The sequence below is a fragment of the Artibeus jamaicensis genome, unplaced genomic scaffold (assembly GCF_021234435.1).
Source record: "Artibeus jamaicensis isolate MK-2021 breed Jamaican fruit bat unplaced genomic scaffold, CSHL_Jam_final scaffold_847, whole genome shotgun sequence".
NCBI lineage: Eukaryota > Metazoa > Chordata > Mammalia > Chiroptera > Phyllostomidae > Artibeus > Artibeus jamaicensis.
Window position 1 is genome coordinate 3,608,626 of NW_026522057.1, and position 21,122 is coordinate 3,629,747.

Here is a 21,122-nt window from a genome sequence, read left to right on the forward strand (position 1 = left end):
ACAAAACCCTGACACACATAAATGTATAACTGTATTATGAATGGAATTTTAACCAGTTGGAGACCTATTTAAAAAATTGTACTGTCACATTTTCTTTTGTTCAAAACTTAAACCTTTTTCTCCATCTTAGTTAAATAGTACATGGGGTAAGGGAGGTGCAGAATGTTACTCTTTACAACCGTTTTATTTTTTTGAATCAGGATTGTCTTAATGTGCAGCCAAAACAAAATACAGAAATAAGCAGAATCCTGAGAGGTAAATAAAAGCTTTCCGTTTTTACTGTTGATCTCTAATTTTAAGCTTATTTTTATCAAAACGCATCATTGTTCTCATTGATTTTGGTCATAATAGTAAATAGTGTATATTTGATCTTATAACGTACATTTATACTAATAAGTGGTTTTTTTTTTCCCCAGTCTCAAGGTGAGATTTAAATATCCACCATCCTTATTGATTTTGGTCAGAAATAAATGTTGTAAATCTGATCTTATAAAATACATTTATATGAATAAAGTCATTTTAACTTTTTAACAAGATTTTATTTATGTATTTTTAGAGAGAGGGGAAGGGAAGGAGAAAGAGAGGGAAAGATACATTGATATGTGAGAGATACAGATGAGCTGCTGCTGGCAGGCCCACAGCTTGTCCACAACTGGGGACCTGGCCTGCAACCCAGGCATGTTCCCTGACCAGGAGTTGAACCAGTGACCTTTCGGTTCACAGGCCAGCACTCAGTCCACTGAGCCACATCAGCCATGACAAGTCACTTTAATTTTTAATACGAAAATAAAATTTTTGTTTAAAAAAGTACCATTGCTTAAAGTTTTGAAAACCTCATATGTAGCCCATTTTATAGAAGAGAAAACTAAGGCCAATAAATGTGGCTTGGCCATGTTCATTGTAGAGCTAGAACCCAAGTATATTGGGCAGACTTACTTGCAAGTCATAGAAACTCATTGTAGATCAACTTAAGGGAGAAAGTATCTACAGTAAGAACCAGACCCTGGTTCTTAAGTTTTCTTGTCAGGAATTTCTCTTTACATCCCTTAGTTTTCTGTTGGCTACATTTTCAGGGATAGCCATCAGCAGCTTTTGGCTCATATTCCGCTGCTTTAGTAATAACCCTTAGCTGAAAGAGACTATCCTCCCTCCAAGTCACCTGGAGTATAACAAATGCCCTTGAATGCTGAAGGAACACAGTACACTTGGTTTCTTGGTTCCTAGACTAGTGCTTTTTCCGCTATACCAATTTCCTTGAGAGGGAGGCCAAAATGTTAGTTAAGTTTTGGTACTTATGAATTGTTTTTTCTTTTTGTATTACAGTGTTTCCTGGCATTTGAGGAGCTTTTCCAAAACCACCCTCACCACAGTGGGAGAAAACCATTGAGCCAAGGTGGGGTGGGAGTAGTTTTGGTCGTTGGGTATGGGGTGGACTTTTGCCCCTTAGGATTTGGCTGGCTACTGCCATGACACAGATGGGTCAAGAGGAAGAGATAGAAGTAGCCTGTATAGTGTCTTCTTTGCTGTTTTTTTATGGTATAGCTTCCCCTTCACTATATTACCAGAGCGGTGTGAAGGCCAGCCCAAGCTTGAAGGGTACTGTTGAATTACAGATATTTTCATATGGCCGTTTATCTCTGACTCATTCCTTCATTTGATAGAAGTCATTATCATAAAAGCCCTTAATATTTGATACCCTCTCATGTATATTGATGGGCTGAAATCCATTTTCCTCTGTTTCTTGAAACTGATTCCAAACAGCCACATTATTTTTTTTAAGAAACAAACAAAATGAAATTATATCTTGCATCGATAACTGCTGCTTTCAGGGGGGCAGATTTCCATTTCTTCTTTCTTTGATTTTTAACCCTATATCTTCATACTGTAGTCTGTCTCCATTTTTTTATTCTTGGCTTTTGTCTCCTCTTTTCTCATTAGCTTTACTTTCTGTATTTTTGTCTATTTTTTTAATCCAATTTGTTTTTTTTAAGTCTTCTGCAGTTCACACATGTCTGTTACTTATCTTAAAGAAAGGTGAATATTTTGTTCACATTATGGAAAATAAATCCTATCAGCTAAATTTAGTTTAAGAATATAGAGTTATCTTTCTTTGCTTTCCACTTAATCTTTTCTCAACATTGTTTCCTCTTCCTCAGCTCAGAAAAATGATATTTTGACTTAAAAGGAAATAAAAGATTTTGGGAAATATGGTTAACAATTAATTAGCAACAATGGGCTCTAATAAAACTGATAGCTAAGAAGTTTAAGAAACTATCAAGGCTATCTGCCTGTCCTGGGAAGGATAATTGCAGTGAGTTCATAAAAGAAAGAGGTTAATTGGGGGAGGGGAGTGTAAGTTTTCCTTGTCTGAGGATGGGGCCCTTGTAAAGGCTCAGCAGATGTGAATATTGGCTCTTCTGGTTTGTGAGGAAACAGCAAAGTCACTGCTAGAGAATTGACTTTCAGAAGTTCTGAGACTGTGTTGTTTTTCTATTCTTGCCCTTTCACAGTATAAGCGACCATAACATAGTTCACTGATTTCTTTTTTTCCAAGGGTATTTTTGGGGGGGTAATGATAGTATTGTGTTGTATTTATTTGTAAATTATCTATTATTTGTCGATATCCAGTTTTGGTCACTTTATTTATAAAAAGATGTAGAAAAACTGGAGAGGTTTAAGAGAACATAAGGTGTAACATTAAATGATAAACAGTATTGAGTGAATCATAGGTGTATATACCCTGAAGAAGGAAGATAAAAGTGTAATTTTAATACTAGTCTAATTTAAAATGGACGATTTTTGTGAGGAGGTAGTTTACCTCTTATCTGTGTTTTTGTATAAAACCAAACATGAGTGGAATTTAAAGATAAGCAAGGGTTTGGTTGGACAGAAGTAAGGACACCATATTTGTTGGAGTGAAGAAAACACTGGTAGGGTCCCTAGGGGAGAGGCTCTAGAGTTTGCCCCTTCTAAAGCACTTAAAAGATGATTGAAATTACTAATGTTTGTGTTTCAAACTTATGGTAGGTAAGCCCATTTGAAGGTTGAGGAGAGGACATGATCAAGTTTAGCTGAGGGACCGGTGAGAGCAAAGTTGAGATAGAAGCAGGAATTAAGGGAATTAATGTAAGTACTAACATGAGGCCCAAGAGTGAATGAAGGATTGAAGCCAGTGAGTGCATGTTAAGGCAGAATGTGAGACAAGTCTGTTAGACATACCAAGGTTAGAAAGCTCAGAGTTAGCAGAGGCATGTGGAGAGGGTTTGAAGGATTGAGTTGTGTAGAGATAAGGGTCTGATTCAGAGAGAGCACTGCACAAACGAAGAAGTGCCAGCCTAGAGCCCTGACAGCAGTTTAGAGCTGCTTTTTATTCAAATACGCCGTGTTCTCTTCCCTTCTTAAGTAGGAGTAGGAGATAACAGTTTGTGATTGATCACTTTTTTTGTCTCAGAACTAAACCACTTTTAAAATATAATATTTCTTTCTAAAATTAATTAAAAATTATATAGCAAAATTCACTGTTTGCTGTGTAAGTCTAGTGGTTTTGACAAATCTGTACAGTGTGACTGTCCCCACAATCAGGATGTAGGACAGTACTGTTCCTTGGTAGTCAGCACCTCGCTCAAACCCCCAGGCCCTGTCAGCGAGTACCGATTTGTTTTGTTGTCCCTGTAGTTTTGCTTTTCCCAAAATTTACATAAATGGGACTCATACAGTAGGAGGCCTTTTGAGTCTGGCTTCTTTTACTCAGCACAGTGCATTTGAGATCCATCCATGTTGTGGTATCAGCAGTTCCATATTTCATGTGGCTCATTGTATGGATTTACTGCCGTGATCACCTTTTGAAGAACGTGTGGGTTGTTGCCAGTCATAAGTTCACTTGATCATCAAGCTCTTTTCTTTTAAGCTTATATTCAGTAATTAAGCTTATACTCAATAATTTGAGCTTATACTCAATAATTTGACATATACTGAGAGACGAGAGAATGTTGAATTAGCTTAAACTATTAACATAATGGTCATACTGAACTGCTTTGTGAATTATATTAAATGTAGATGAGCTTTTGGAAGTCATTTGTGATATAGTCAAACGTTTTTATCTTCATTTAAAAAATTTCTGAAAGGATTTTGTTTAAGGCAGTAATGATTTAAAAACAAGATATGGACAACTATTAATTACTTACTAGAACATACTACTTTTAACATTTAGAGGACCTATTTGATATACTATAATCAACATGCTAATTACATATTTTTAATCCATTGATTAAGAGTAAATTCCTTAATGATCTCTCCTGGGCAATACTTAGCTTAAGCTATTTGATAATATATTTAAAAGTAATAAAAACCAAGAATGTTGCATGAATCTGAGCTGACATTGGAATAGTTTTTTTCTCATACATTCAGCTAGCTAGCCAGCCGACCTGCCTGCCTTTGAGTACCTCCTATATATTTGACTGGTTCATAGCCTATTTTTGTAGTCTGAGTGACTACTTCACCTTCTGTTCCAACTAGAAACTTCTGGGAATAAAGACGAATGATAATTATTTTTAATTATGCTTAGGCAACAGGTATAAACCAAGACCGAAACTGGGAAGTCCACTCTATCTATGGTGCGTGCAAATACTGTGCCTTGGAGCTATGGGTGTCTACTAGGAGCAGCATCCTAAGATGTTGGAGGGTAAAAATAAAAAAAAATTTTTAAACTGCATTGCCAAATCTAAACTGGGAGACTAAAAACAGATTTGAGACATGGTATGAAACCAAAGAAATCAGGGACAAAAGGGATCCAGCATTATGCCTGCGACTTCTGACATGGTATGAATTGAAAGCTGAGAAGAGCAGAGAATAGTCTATGACGACTCACTTTACCAATGTGCGTACGTACTTCGCAGTAGGGCTAGTGAAAACATAACGTTTTTGGATTTAGTTATTTGGAATGTTAGGTTATTTATGATAGGGACTGCTTTCCCTGGGAATATGAAATTAACATTAGCTTCTTGGGTTTACTTATATTTAATCAAATAATGGCATTTTCACCAGGCTGTTTTTAATCTGAGGACTGTTAAAAGTCACAGAGGATGATGGAGCAGAGTATTTTGTGTTGACGTAAAATTTCTATCAGAAGTAAATTATTGGAATAATTAAAATGTACTTTATTTAAAGTGATAAATATTTTGTAATGATGAAAATAGAGGCGTTTAAGGCCAATGTTGGCTTTCAGTGCATCTTTAATTCTGATGCATTTTCTATATTTTGATTACCTTAATTTCCCTGAAGTTTTTTAATTATTTGTATTATTTGTTTAGTCACTTCTATTTAAGAATGCCACCTAGTTTTCAATTTGGTGCCACTTTTTTTCCCCTCCATAATTAACCTTTTGTTTTAGGGTATCTTGAAGTTGGCAGCTGATTCGTTTTTAGAATATTTATTCAAAGCTGCACATTTCTAATTACAATTTTTGGGGGGGATTTTACAAAGACATTGTAGTTTTTTTCCTCAGTAGGACATTAACTTCCTGTACCAAAATTGTTGATATGGATTAATAATGTTTACATTTGTATATTACTTTACAGATTAGGTAGTTATTTTACATGCATTATCTCAGTCCTTCAAACAATTATATAGTCAGGCTCTCATTTTAGATAGTGATCTTAAAGTCCATAGTAGATTTTTCCATAGTAGATTAGTTCACATAAATGTCACATAATCAAACTCTTCACGTAAGTGGGAATTATTTGTTATGTACTCTATTTATTTCATGTCTCACTTGTTTCACTCACTGTGATGTGATTACATATATCATTTGTTTGTTTCTTAATATTGCTAAATAGTATTCCATTGTACAAATATACCACAATATTTTTTATCCATTTATCTGTTGGTGGATATTTGGATTATTTTTATAGTTTTGGGCTGTTAAGAACAAGTTGCTAAGAAATTCTTGTATAAGTTGTCTATGGACATATCCTTTCACTTCTCTTGAATAATAGAATAATTGCTTTGTCAATGGTTGATGAAAGATGATAAGAAACTGGCAGACTTTTTTGCAATATGGCTGTATATTTTACATTCCCAGTAGCAATGCATGAGAGTTTTAGTTGTTCCACATCCTGGTCAAAAGTTGCTGTTACCTGCCTTTTTAGTGGTTATGAAGTAGTATTTTGTTATAGTTTTATTTTTAATCTTCTGATGACTGTTGATGTTGAGCATTTTTCATTTGCTTGCTGGTCATTTGTTTATCCTTTCTCCTGAAGGTTCTTTTAAAGTCTTTGGTTTTCTTTTTCCTTTTAAAATTTGGCTGCCATTATTACTGAGTTGTAAGAGGGTTTTTTGTTTGTTTGTTTGTTTGTTTACATATCTGGTTATATCTTTTCTTGGAATTATATTGTGTAAATGTTTTTTCAGACATTTGTTTTATGGTATACCAAAAAGAGTAGGTGTTTTGTGTTTTGAAGGCTAATATCCATTTTCAATTAGTGATTAGTGACTTTTGTGTTTTGTCTGGGAAATCAACCAAAGTCAAATATTTTGTCTTCTGTTCTCCGTTATAGGTTTTTAAGTTTTATTTTATCGGACATTTAGGTCTGTGATTCATTTTAAATTAATATTAATGGATAGTGTATTTATTTTCCCTGTTGAATTATTCTTTATCTTTATAAAATGTTACTAATTTCTTAAAATACTGTCTTGAAGCTTACTTTGATACTAATACAGCCACCACAGCTTTCCTGTGCACGTTTGATGCGTTTTTTCCTAGTATTTTGCTTTTAGTCTGTAAATGTCTTTGTATTTAAAGTGTGTCTCTTATAAACAGCATGTAGTCATTGGCTCTTGCTTCTTTTTAAATTCAGTCTAACAGCCTTTGCAATCTAATTGGAGTTCTTAGTCTGTATTTAATATGATTATTGGTACGATTGCTCTTTTTCTTTTGTTCCTGTGTTGCTTCATTTCTGCAACCTTTGGAGTTAACCCAGTACTATACAGTTTTCTATTTCATCTAGTGACTTCTTATGTATGCTCTTTTTTGTAATCATTCTAGAGCTTAACAGTGTATACTACTAAGCTGTCAAAGTCTGTGTAGAGGAAATATTATACCACCTTTCAGTTCACACCTCCCACTTTATACCACTTACTACTTTTTAATTCTAGAATTTCAATTTCATCTTTTTGTGTATGTTAAGAGATAATTAGTAAAATGTGTTCAGCCAATTGCTCTGATGCTAGATCATCAGGACTTCTGTATTATTTGCAGCTCGTTCCTAGACATAAGATATGCCACAGTGCACCTCTCCTTCACCATGGGTTTTTTTTTTTAGCCAATCCTCACCCAAGGGCATGCTTACTGATTTTTATTTTTAATATTTTATTTATTTATTTTTAGAGAGAGGGGAAGGGAGGAAGAAAGAGAGGGACAGAAACATCAACTTATTGTTGTCTTGCACACCCGCTACTGGGGACCTGGCCCACAACCCAGGCATGTACCCTGACTGGGAATTGAACCGGCGACCCTTTGGTTCCCAGGCTGGCTCTCAGTCCACTGAGCTACACCAGCCATGGCATGCTTATTGATTTTTAAAGAGAGGGGAAGGGCAAAAGAGAAAGAGGGAGAGAAGCATCTATGTGAGAGAGAAATAGTGATCAATTGCTTCTCATATCGCCCCACCCAGGAACTGAACCCTCAACCTGGGCATGTATCTTGACTGGGCATCAAATGTCCTTACCTTTCCAGTTTATGGGATTATGCTCCAACCAATTGATCCATATCAGTCAGGGCTTCACTGTGGGTTTTTATAATAAGAAGATACTGTCTTGATCTATATAGGGGTTAGGAACCCCATGAAGCTAATTCAGTTTTTCATCTAATTCTTCATCATTGAAGTTTTGAGATCCTGACTTTTCATGTGAAAACAAAGTAATTAGAAGAAATGAAATAAAAAAATAAAATTATTTTAATGATAAATGACTTGGATTAGTTTGTCACCTCCAGTGTTCTCCTTTCTTTCACTAATGTCTACTTCCATTGCTCTATTTTCTGTGTTGTTGCTTGGTACACAAGTAAAAACACCACATTTTCAACTCCAGCCCTCAGCTTTGTGTCTTAACTTTATATTCAAGTTATATTCCATTATTTATCTTTATTTATGATGGCAGTTGTATATCTTCATATTTTTGTTCATACTCTTCATTGTATCTAAAATAGTCTTTATTTCCATCTTATTGATCCTTGGATTCCCAGCTCAGGTGTCAGCATTACTCTGAAAACAGGAGGTAACCTTCCTTTTTCTCCCTTCTCACCTTCTTGTCTTGCTCTCTCTTTTTTTTATCTCTCTTTTTTAAAATTACTGTAGCTCTTTGACCATATAACTATTAATGCTCCTGAATAATGTACTACTTGTATTTTGATCTGTTCCACTCAACTGTGAGTTTTTGTTGGCAAGGATTGGGTCTGTGACATTTTCATAGTATCTGATATACATAGTAGATACTTAATGTTTATCAGAAGAATGATGTTTCTTCCTAGTTAACTAAGAAGTAGTAGTTCTTTTTAAATAAACATTTCTAATTGTGCATTAATTCTCTCGCTGTTTTAAATTACAACTGGTTTTTAGGTGTTCTAGAAATTGTCACTGCTTCATTTTATTCAGGCTTTTTTTTTTTTATCAGTAAGGCAGGGGTCAAAAATTTATTTCACTTCTTAACATAACTGACATACTTACAATCTGAGAGAGGTTTTGGAATTCTTATTCTTCAAGTAGATGAACTGCTTGACTTTTGTGTGACATAATGACTATTTAGAACTTTTATCACAGACTGATAATGGTCTGAAGTAAACTACCAGAAGTCAAGAGACCTGAGTTCTTTCTGGGCAATACCACTGAGTTTGCTTTGTGGCAAATGACTTTTGACTATATTGGGCCTACCACTGCACTAGGTTAGGGCTCTGCGATTCCTTTTTTTCTTAATTAGGACAGTATTTTTATTGAGATATAATTCACATACCATAAAATTTATCACTTAAAGTGTATAACTTAATAGTTTTTAGGGTATTTGCAGAGTTGTGCAATCGTTACCAGTATCAAATTCCAAGACATTTTTGTTTTGTCACCTCAGAAAGAACTCTGTCCTTTAAAGTCACTCTCCCAACCCCCAAGCTTCTGGCAGCTACTAATTTACTTTTCATCTCTATGGATTTGCCTATATTGTACATTTTATATAAATGGAATCATATGATACATGGCTTTCTGTGTCTGGCTTCTTTGATTTAGTGTAAGGTTTTCAGGGATATGTGTTGTAGCATGTTGTAGTATAACTGAATGATATTCCATTGTATAAATATGTAACAATTGTCTGTTCATCATTTGATGGGCATTTGGGGTTTTTTTACTTTTTGCTATTATGAAAAATGCTGCTATGATCATTTGTGTACAAGTTTTGCGAGGACATAATTTTTCACTTCTCTTGGATATGTTTTCATTTCTCTAAGAGTGGAATTGCTGGATCATGTGTTTAAACTTTTGAGGACCCGCCATACTGTTTTTTCAAAGTGGTAGCACCATTTCACAATTATAAAGTGTTAGTGTTTCACAGTCTTGCCAGCATTTTTTATTTTGCCTTTTTTATTGTACTTGTAGCCATCTTAGAGTGTGGAGGGTTATCTCACTGTAGTGTGGATTTGATTTGTGTTGCCCTTATGTCCTTACTGGCTTTCATAGATCTCCATCACAGAAGTCTATTCAGATTCTTTGTCTGTTTTCTTAACCAGGTCCTCTTTTTATTAGTGAGTTGTAAGTGTTCCTTTTATATATTTTAGATACTAGCTTTTTATCACATATATGACTTGCAAATTTTCTTCCCATTGTGTGAGTTTTATTTTCACTTTGACAGTGCCCATTGACAAAACAAAAGTTTTATGTGTTGATGAATTTATCAGTTTTCTTTTGTTTGCTTGTGCTTTTGGTGTCATATCTAAGAAACCATCACCTCATCCAAGGTCATGAAGATTTACACTTACTTTTCCTCTAAGAATGTTAGCCCTTATGTTTAGAGTTTTGATCCACTTTGAGCTAATTTTAATTTTTATATATGTGTGTGTAAGGGGACCCAATTTCATTTGTTTGCATGTGACTATCCATTTTTTTTCAGCACCATTTGCTGAAAAGATTATTCTTTCCTTATTTGTATTATCTTGATAGCCTGTGGAAAATCAATTGACCCAAAATATACATGTTTATTTTTATATTCTCGATTCAAATTACTTTTACTTTGTAGCATATTGTAAAATCAGGAAGTGTGAATCTTTCAAGTTTGTTCTTTTTAAAGATTGTTTTGACTATACTAGGTCAAATACATGTATATTTTAAGATCAGCTTGTCAGTTCCTACAAATAAGATGACTAGGATTTTGACAGGAATTGCAATGAATCTATAGATCAATTTGGGGTATACTGCTATCTTAATATTAAATTTTCCAAGCCATGAACCACAGGATATCTCTCTATCCTTTATTTCTTTTAATGTAAGGAATAACATGTGGGGTTTATATAAAAAGAAGTAGAGGTATATATAAAAATAAGAGCTGTAGTATCTATAGGCCCATATAGCTCTGGATGTTCTGAATATTTTAATATTTTAAATTACTTTGATAATAATTTCAGTGTGTCTTCAAATATGACATTCATCAGAATTAAGTTTGGCAAACATTTATTGTTAATAACTCTTTGGTAGGTACCAAGTTTGACTGTGGAGATACAAGAAATGAATATAGCACTGCCATCGAAACTTCTGGTCTAGTGAAGAAATCATTTATAAACAGAAAATTTCATATGATATACTAGGTTCAGAGATCAGGATTTCTTGAAAGTTGTTGGCTCACTCTTCATTGTGTAAAGCTTCTATGTAAAAGAGATTATAAATTGTGTATTAGCACAACTTCTTTCACTGTTACTTAGTTTTGATAGTTTGTAGAGAACTTAAATAAATGCTGTAAAGGTTCGTAAGACTTTGAACTTTGAACGGTTTGATATTATAATAATACATTTTAGTAAATTTTCAGGATTTATGAATTAATTACAAGAAAATTAAAAACCAGCATGCTACCTAGAGTATTGAAGGGAACAGTTTTCTTAATGTCTTTTCCTCTTCTGTATGTGTTAGACTTTAACCAGATTGTCTCACTTATTTATGCCATGGCTCCATTTGGCAGTTCTTGAAGCCTGTGAACCCCTTCTCAGAATGTTTTTAAAAGTCTAACTGGAATACACAGAATTAAAAAGATAAGCAGTTATATTAAAATAGTTATAAAAATACTATAGCAAATTTGTGATGTAGTAATCTGTGCTTCCTTGGTAACATTAAACTACAAAATTGAACAAAATTTAATACGGTAAATAACAAAAGCAGAGATTAATAATGAGTAGATATTTTGAGACAAAAACTGTTAATGTGATAGGAAACAAACTGATTTTTTAGGTATTGCTAAATTGGTTTGTTCTGTATGTTCATAATGGAAGGAAATGCTGAATTTCCCGTCCACATGCCTTCAGGGAGTCCACAAACACAATATTAAAAATGCTTTTTGAGTACTAGCAATTTTCCTCTGCTTAAAATTGTTTTTATTCCCCTCTTCTATCAACTCTGAGCATGACCATCCTCAGAGACTCAGCTCACTTATCTTAGCACTGTATTGTGATCATTTATTTGCCTATTATGTGCCAGTCACTATTCTAGGCATTTGGAATGCGTTAGCAAACAGAACAGACAAAATGCATGCCTTCAAGGAACTTACAGCCTTATGGGAGAATGACAGTAGACAAAATAAATATGAAAATTATATAGAATGTGAGACCATTCTAAATGTCAGAAGAAAATTAGAATAGGACAAAGTAGATTGAGGTGTAGATTGCAATTTTCAAAAGGATAAGTGAGGTAAATTCATTGAAAAAGTGAATTTTGAGCAAAGACATGAAGGTGGTGAGATTTAACCATACAGGTATTTTTTTTTTGGTCTCTCTGACCACCCTTCAGACTGAGACTTACTTTTTACTTCTATTCCTCGTACTAGCATTGGACTACTAGCACATGGTCAACCCTTGATGAACTGTCATTAAGAGAAGGGTTGTTACCTTTCTGGTATCTGCCCAAAGTTTGAGACCTTTAGGCAGTTTGGATAATTCAGTATGTGACATTGGATAATTTCCCCATTGTTGGGTTAGATAGTATTTAGGTTATGTCCAGGTATAGCTTATTCTTGTATTTTATTTTTAATAGTAAGCTTCACTAAAATTGTTTTAGTTACTGTTATTCTTTATAATATACTGCATTGATTCTGCCATTACAGTTCCCATTTCTCCCCTTCATTCTCCTCCACTCTGCACACCCCGTCCCACCCACATCTCCCCCCTTTAGTGCATGTCCATGCGTCATAAATTCTTTAGATTCTACATTTCCCACACTACTCTTGCCCTCCCCCTGTCCATTTTCTCCCCACTGTTTGTGCTACTTATTCTCTGTACCTTCTCCCCTGTTCTCCTCCTCTCACTCCCCTGTTGCTAAGCCTCCATGTGATCTCCATTTCTGTGGTTCTGCTCCTGATCTGGCTGTCCTCTTAATTTGCTTTTGTTTTGGGTGTGGTTGTTAATAACTGTGAGTTTGCTGTCCTTTCACTGTTCATCTTTTTTATCTTCTTTTTCTTAGATAAGCCCCTTCAACATTTCATATAATAAGGGCTTGGTGATGATGTAGTCCTTGAATTTGATCTTATCTGAGAAGCACTTTATCTGTCCTTCTATTCTAAATGAAAGCTTTGCTGGATAGAGCAATCTTGGTTGTAGGTCTTTGGTTTTTATGACTTGGAATAGTTCCTTCCAGCCCCTTCTCGCCTGTAAGGTCTCTTTTGAGAAATCCGCTGACAGTCTGATGGGAACTCCTTTGTAGGTGACTCTCCCCTTATCTCTTGCTGCTTCTAGGATTCTCTCCTTCATTTTAATTTTGGCTAATGTAATGATGATGTGCCTTGGTGTGTTTCTTCCTGGGTCCAACTTCTTTGGGACTCTCTGAGCTTCCTGGATTTCTTGGAAGTCTATTTCCTTTGCCAGATTGGGGAAATTCTCCTTTATTATTTGTTCAAATAAGTTTTCCACTCGTGGCTGTTTCTCTTCTCCTTCTGGTACCCCTATAATTCGGATGTTGGAACATTTAAAGATGTCCTGAAGGTTCCTAAGCCTCTCCTCATTTTTTTTGAATTCTTGTTTCTTCATTCTTTTCTGTTTGGTTGTTTCTTTCTTCCTTCTGGTCCACTCCATTGATTTGAGTCCCAGTTTTCTTCCCATCACTATGGGTTCCCTGTGCATTTTCCTTCATTTCAATTAGTTTAACCTTTATTTGTTCCTCTAATTTTCAACCAGAATCAACCAGTTCTGTGAGCATCCTGATTACCAATGTTTTGAACTGTGCATCTGATAGGTTGGCTATCTCTTGGTCGCTTGAAAGTATTGACTCTGGGGCTTTGATTTGTTCTGTTTGAGCCATAATTTTTTGGTCTGGTCACAGTGGTTGCGTATGAGGGGTGGAGCCTCAGGTGTTCACCAGGGCGGGGCAACCCACATTGCTGGGTTGTGACACTATATGTGGGAGTGGGGTCAGAGAGGGAGCAATGGCACTTGTTCCTCTCTCTCAGATTTTGGTCCCCCTCTGCTGCTTCCCACAAGCAAATTGGGCCCTTCTGGTATTGGCTCTCAGGTGTGTGGGCTTGTGTACATTCTAGGACCCTGTGGGTCTCCCCAACAAACTCTCCTGTGAGGCTGGGAGCCTCTCCAGGCACCTCAACCCTCGAAAGTTTTTCCAATTGGTGCTTTTAGGCTTTATTTCCTAGTGCTGGGGCCCTGGGTTGCATGGTCTGTCTTACTGCCCGTTTTTTGTTGTTTTTTTTTTTGCCTGGTTTATCTGCGTGTGAATGTGTGACCGAGGTCAGCCAACCTCCTTTCGAGCCTTACTGGGTTTTTGTCCCATGCCCGCCCAGGTCTGCTAACCACCGCCTTTTCCTGCTGGGATGCCTCTCCGCCTCTCTTACCGGTCTGGTTGAATAGTTCATTGTTGTAGGACTTCGGTACAGTTCAATTTTCTGTCTGTTTTGGTTGTATTTTTGTTTCTAAATATCTGTTGCCCTTAAATTTGGTTGTGGGAGGAGGTTCAGTGTTTCCATCTATGCCTCCATTTTGGCTGGAAGTCCCTGGTTTTCTTTTTTTAATTGTATGTTTTTATTACTATTAATTCCCCCATACCCTCTTCCACCTCTACCCACCTGCCTTCCTCACATAATCACCATACTGTCATCCGTGGGTTCTTTCTCTTTTGTTCTCTGTCTCTCCATCCTCCAACTATTCCCACCCCACCAACCCCTTTCTCTACCCTCCCCCAAGCTGTCCTGCTGTCTATGAGTCTGTTTATAATTTTGTTGTTCAGTTTTTTCATTAGATTCCACATAGTTTGTTTTTTTGTGATATTATATCTTTCAAAAAGGCATAATCTATATAGATGCTATCTTAAGTCTTTTTTCTTTTAGCTTTCATTCGATGTAGTTGAGAGTTTACATTTTTTTCCTGCTCATAATGATAAAGAAATGAAAATTGACTGGAAAATTGTGTACTATTTTTGGTAAAATCAGAAGATGAACATAAAAATAGACAGCAACACTCTAGACTCTAATTATGATGGTTAACTTGAGTCAGTGACATCCTACATTAATTTTCCCAAACCAAAGTAATATCGAGTTAATTATTTCTTTCTAAGGAAAAAAAATGTGCTATTTTCATCCTTGTAGTCATTTAGCAAGGTCTTCATTATGCAGTATTTTATGACTAGAATCATCACATTTTCATCTTTTATGATGTTTGTGCACCAAAAATCACTTGAAATGATTATTCATAAGTGGACAAATCTTGAAGTCTGATGTGTGTACAGAAGTGCTTGCAAGGAAATAGATGCTGTAAGAAATGAAAAAATTAATTGGATTCATCATTTATTTGGTGTTTATAGCCAGATATGAAAATATTTTTTGCAATTATGTACCAGAGGTGGCCATTTTTCAACAAAATTCTGAAACACCCAAAATTTCAAAAGTATTGCATTTTGAACATGTAAGTACAAGAAACAGAAGTAATATGCTAGAATCTGTTAAATATGTATATGAAATCTGGAATCACTATTGCCTTTTTGACAGTAATATATAAGAAAAAGAACCAGAAGTAATAATAAAGTAGAACATTTTACAAATTGTAAACCAAGAAGCAATATTTACAGATAGATATTTTAGTTTTATGCATGACAGTTGAAAATTAGTTCCATTCCAGAGATCTTGACCATTTTAGTATATTTACCTTCAAAACCAGGAATATTTGAATATACTAAATATAATATGTATTATATATATATATATGATACAGAAAATTTGAGTTTGCTATCATTTTCACATACAGTGGTTTGTAAGCTGTTGTTGGTTGAGTTTTGGTGTTTTTCTTTATGTTTTATTTTCAACTTTTATAAAAACCAAGTATAAAATTTTTTCCTACTTAATTTTGAAACTGATAGCTGAGCTTATGCAGTTTTCACTTTGACTGCCAGATTTCTCTAGCATCTATATTTTACCTTGTTCTTGACAAGTTTGCATACAGCTGGTAGACTCATCAGCTGACATGCAGTGACTACTTTGGAAAGATAACATGGAAGAAGGCCCCAGTAGTGGGTGGGTAGAAGTTCAGGTAGTTGAATAGACTAGGATCTGGGAAGGCCTGGAATCATACTCTGATATTCTTGGCACAGTTTGTTCAGCAACTGTTTTTTTCTTTTCAACAAATGTTTACTGAGTACTTGTTTTGTGTCTGACATTGTGCCTATCATGGTAATACAGAAAATAAGTTTCTAGGTCCCCAGTAGGGGCCTTAAGGAAGTCATAACCTAGAAGAGATACAGACCTTTAAGTAATGTTAAGTGCAGTCTGTGGTCTAAATATATAGAAAGTATAGAGATCTTGCAGAAGGAGAGAATGATGAATTCTTTTAGATAACATCTGAGCTAGATTTTGAAGGTAGAATATGAGTTTGTCAGAGGGTATATTATAGGTAGTGGATCATAGGGTGGCTATTACAGGTTAGGAGATCAGCATGTAGAGCAGACACAAGTGTATAAAAGGACATGGCATGTTTAAGGAACAGTGAGCAAATAATTCATACTAGGCACAAAGTGTGAGGATTGGTAGATGAGAACTCATGGACAGATATTGCCTGAAAAAGTAGACTGGGAAGATTAATAAAATAATGAGGCAAAGACTAAACTTTAATACTGTCACTGAGATTATTGTATAACCAGGACATGCATTGTATTTGTTTCTGAAATGTGTATCTTCCTCCCTCCCTTCTTTCCTTCTTTACTCTCTCTTTCCTGTCTTACCCTCCCTTCCTTTCTTACTCTCCTGTGCATGTGTATGCATGCATGTGTGTGTAGACAGGATAACTGAGGAAGAAAGGAACTAAGACCTTGATTCACGACCTGGCTCTCATATCCTTGGATGAGCAAACCACTTATCTCTGAGCTTTGGTCTCCTCATCTATATAATGAAACTTTATGTATAGCAAACTTTATGATCTATGCCTTTCAAAATATTTTTTCAGGCAGTCACAATTTCTGAGTGCCTAGAACACAGTAGATGCTCATATGTATTTTTGAAAGAGTGGGTTTGAGAACTTATATCAAAAAGTAAGATTTCCTGGCTGATGTTGCTCAGTGGATTGAGTGCCCACCTGGGAACCAAAGGGTCACTGGGTTCAATTCCCAGTCAGGGCTCATGCCTAGGTTGTAGGCCAGGTCCCCAGTAGGGGCTGTGTGAGAAGAAACCACACATTAATGTTTCTTTCCCTCCCTTTCTCCCTCCCTTCCCCTTTCTCTAAAAATAAATAAATAAAATTTTTTTTTTTTTTTAAGTAAGATCTATGTGCAGACCATTGCTTCCCAGGATACACTTACTCATAAAATATGTTCAAACAGTTTGTCATTATAAATTATTTCACTTACCATTTGGATTTATGAGGTCTTGGGGTGCAGAAATTACAGTATCTTTATACATAAAATTTTATTAGTCTTGAATGTCATATGCTGTTGTAGTTTTATGTGTTCAATGAAAAGTTAGCATATATTTTAAAATGTGTTCAGTTGATCATTTCTCTTTTTGTCTGTGGCAGGAGTTCTTGAACTTGGCTTCCTTAGTTTGTGATTTTTTTGTCTTTAGCAATCTAGTTATAAGTGGACTTTCTTTTTCATATGAACTTGTTCAAAACTAGTCTTTCTCTCAGGTTACATTTGTTATATCTGCAAAAATACAATCCTTCTGAAGCAGAGGATTGTAACAATCCATTTTAATGTTACAGAGTTGCTGTGATATACTGTTAATATAATTTATTTCTTTACCTTTAGGGATCTTATTGGGCAATAGACACCAATCCGAAGGAAGATGTGCTGCCTACTCGGCCAAAGAAGAGGGCACGATCTGTCGAACGGGTAAAAGCTCTTTATTTAGTTTGTGACAACGTTATTATGTCAGAAATACAGATTTTAAAAGTTCATTTCCAGTATAGATGAAGGCAGTGTGTTAATCTGTATAGCATTATCTGGTTTTTTTTTGAAGCATTTTCAAATTTGTTATTTGATCTTAACATCTCTGAGTGAGGTGGGATTTTTTAGGAATTAAGTAAAAAGTGTTTTTTGTTTGTTTTTTTCTGTAATTTAGGCACAGCTGTTGTCTGAGACTTGAATCCAGGTCTCTTTAATTTTAATTTTGAACTCTTTTCTCTGGCATCTACAACATTGAAGACTGGTTTTAGTTAACAAAACTATTCCCTTTCACTGCTTATACTCTAATTACATTGAATTCTCCTGACTGTCTTTAAAATGCTTTTTCTGCTTCCAACCATGTAATAATTATTTTATACACAAAATCTCTTAAGTGTATGTGAGATAATTCTTACTTGGTTAAAAATTAATTTGCAAGAATGAAGGAGATAAAGGACCTCTAGTTGGTATCCGAAGTTGTTTATTGTGACAAGTTTAGTCAGCACTTAGGCTGTCACCAGACATTAACTTTACCTTTCGGCTTTCTCATTGTACATTTCCAGCATCTCAGCTCACACACACACACACACACACACACACACACACACACACACACACCCACACACACACCCACATTCTAACCTACTATTCCATTTTAAATGCTAACTACATCGTGAAGCTTTGCCTCATTTACTCATTTGCATTCTTGCAGAGTTCTTATCATGTTTTTAATAGGCTTTCTCACAATTTGTAGAAATCTCTTAAGTGTGTGTGCTGTGATCCTGTTAATGTTTCTTTCATATCTTGGTTGTTATAAAAAATTTTTCACTGAACATATGGATGTATATGTTGTTTTGTTGTAAAGTTTTGGGTTTCTTTGGATAAGTACCCAGGAGTGGAATTGCTGGATTCTTCTTTGTCTCTTGCTGTAGCTTTTGTTGTAAAGTCTATTTTTTTCTGGAGTGAATACTGCTCCCCTAGTGGGTTGTTTTTTTTTTAATGAAATAACTTTTCTATCCCTTTTTTTCTGTCTGTGTGCATCTTTTGATCAGAGGTGAGTCTCTTGTAGACAGCATATGTAAGGGTCTCGTTTTGTTATCCATTTAGCACCATATATTTTTTTATTGGAGCATTTAACCCATTTGAATTCAAAGTAATTGTTGATAGATATATATTTATTTCCATTTTATTCATATTTTTATTTTTCTCCTTCTTAAACCCTTTAACATTTCTTATATTAGTTTGGTGATGGTGAACTCCTTTGGCTTTTTCTCATCTGGGAAACTCTTTATCTGACCTTTGATGCTAAATGATAGCTTTCTTGGTAGAGTAATCTTGGTTGTAGGTTCTTGTTTTTTATCACTTTGAATATTGCTTGCCAGTCCCTTCTAGCCTGCAAAGTTTCTGTTGAAATATTAGCTGATAGTCTAATGGCAGTTCCTTTGTAAGTGACTAACTGCTTTTCTCCTGTTGCTTTTAAGATTCTTTGTCTTTAGCATTTTAATTATGATGTGACATGAAGTGGGCCACTTTGAGTTTATCTTGTTTGGGATTCTCTGCACTTTCTGGACTAGTATGTCTATTTCCTTCACCAGGTTAGGCAAGTTTTATATCATTTTTTCAAATAGGTTTTAGATTCCTTGCTCCGTCTCTTCTCTTTCTGTCACCCCCCATGATACAAATGCTTGTTCACTTGAAGTTGTCCCAGAGGCCTCTTACACTATCCTCATTTTTATTGATTCTTTTTTCTTTCCGCTGTTCAGATTAGGTGTTTTTCAGCTTTTTTATCTTCCAAATTGCTGATTTTACCCTCTGCTTCCTCTACTTTCTGTTGACTCTTTGTAATGAATTCTCATTTCAGGTATTTTATTCTTTATTTCTGACTGGTTCTTTATGTTTTTTTTATCTCCATTTTGTTTCCTGTCTCTTTGTTGAATTTTATGCTAAGTCCATTGACTCTTCCTGTAAGTTCATTGAGCATCCTTATAACCAGTGTTTTGAACTCTGAATCTGATAGGTTGTTTGTCTCCATTTTATTTCTTTCTTTCTGGAGTTTTGTTGTGTTCTTTCATTTGGGATATGTTTCTTTGTCTCCTCATTTTGGCTGCCTTCCTATGTTTGTTTCTATCTATTAGGTAGAGCTACTGTATCTCCCAATCCTGGTAGAGTGGCCTTATATACTAGGTGTCCAGTAGGGCCCAGTGGCATAGCCTCCCCAGTCACCTAGCTGGGCATGCCAGGTGTTTTCCCCATGTGGGCTTTGTATACCCTCCTGTTGGAATTGAGCCTTGATTGCTGTTCACATGTCATGGGAGGGATTTACCCCCAGGTTGATCTGCTGCCTGGACTGGCCTTATCTACAGCAGATAAGATGCTATGCGGAGGCCAAGATCATAGGGCAGGATTTGCTTCGAGTAGACTCTGATGCCAGATGAGTCTGCTTCTTGAGTGTGTTGCTGGTAAAGGCGATTGGATGGTGCTCTTGTGTGGCCTGAAGCTGTCCACCAGGTGTGCTAGCTTTGGGGCCTCCTGGGAGGTGTGGGAGTCAGCTGACTCTTTGCTCTGTCCAGGGCCACCCCGCATGACCTGCAGAGCAATCTGTAGATGGCTGCTGCTTGTTGTGGGCTTGGAGGTGCTAAGGAGAAGCCAAGCTGCAAATTGAGGCTTGCAGGTTTATGGCTGCCCCTAGTGCTGGGCCTGGGGCCACTTAGCAAGAGGTATGGGGCATGCTCTGGCAAGATACTTCTTATTTAGGGTTTGAGAGATTTTAGGAAATTTGAGAGCATGAGACAAGACAGGCCATTTGTATGAAATAAGCTACTAGAAAGGGTTTGGGTTTGGCCTTAGAATCACCATGGTGGCACAAACAGTGTTGGCCGGGTTGATGAAGACTCAGATATGGTGCGCACCTGCTGACTCTTCTGTGGGGAAGCTCATCAGAGGAACAGTGGGCTCTGCCAGCTCTTTTGTCTGAAGGGAAGCTGTCCTTCTAGCCTTTGCCTTAATGCTGGATAATTCAGTTCCTCTCTATATGCGCACGGTGCCTTTCAAGCTCTGCTGCCCCAGCTCTGGAGCTCAGAGTGAGTGAGTTCAAGTAAGTTCATGTCTGGGCCCTTTAAAAGGACTGCCTGCCACTCCAGAAGTCCTCCATTTCACTGAGCCACAATTTGAGCTGGTTTTTCCAGCCAGAAATTATAGGGACTTCTTGGCACTGGAACCCTTGGTGGAGGGACCTGGTGTGGAGCTGGGGCCCGCTGTTCCTCGGGGAGGAACTCCGTAGCCACATGTGAGTGTGGGACCAGCCTGTTCGGCTTCTCTGCCCCTCCTACCCATCTTGATGTGGCTGCTTCTTTATGTCCTTAGCTGTGAGACTTCTGTTCAGCTAGATTTCAGGCAGTTCTGAATGATGGTGGTTCTGTAGTTTAATTACAATTTTGATGTGGTTGTGAGAGGATGTGAGTACCACATTTACCTACTCTTCCATCTTGACCAGAATCTTAACCTTTTGCATTTTGCTTTTTA

At 36.2% G+C, this 21,122-nt stretch overlaps 1 protein-coding gene across 3 annotated transcripts in view; it reads left to right on the forward strand.

Moving 5' to 3' along the window:
• Positions 1–21,122, forward strand: part of FOXJ3 (forkhead box J3) — a 105,879-nt gene that overhangs the window by 47,118 nt on the left and 37,639 nt on the right. For all 3 annotated transcript variants that reach the window (XM_053660372.1, XM_037149310.2, XM_053660373.1), the window contains exon 5: positions 17,466–17,549. In XM_053660372.1, coding sequence (XP_053516347.1) covers positions 17,466–17,549 — 84 coding nt within the window. The remainder of the gene's footprint in view (positions 1–17,465; positions 17,550–21,122) is intronic.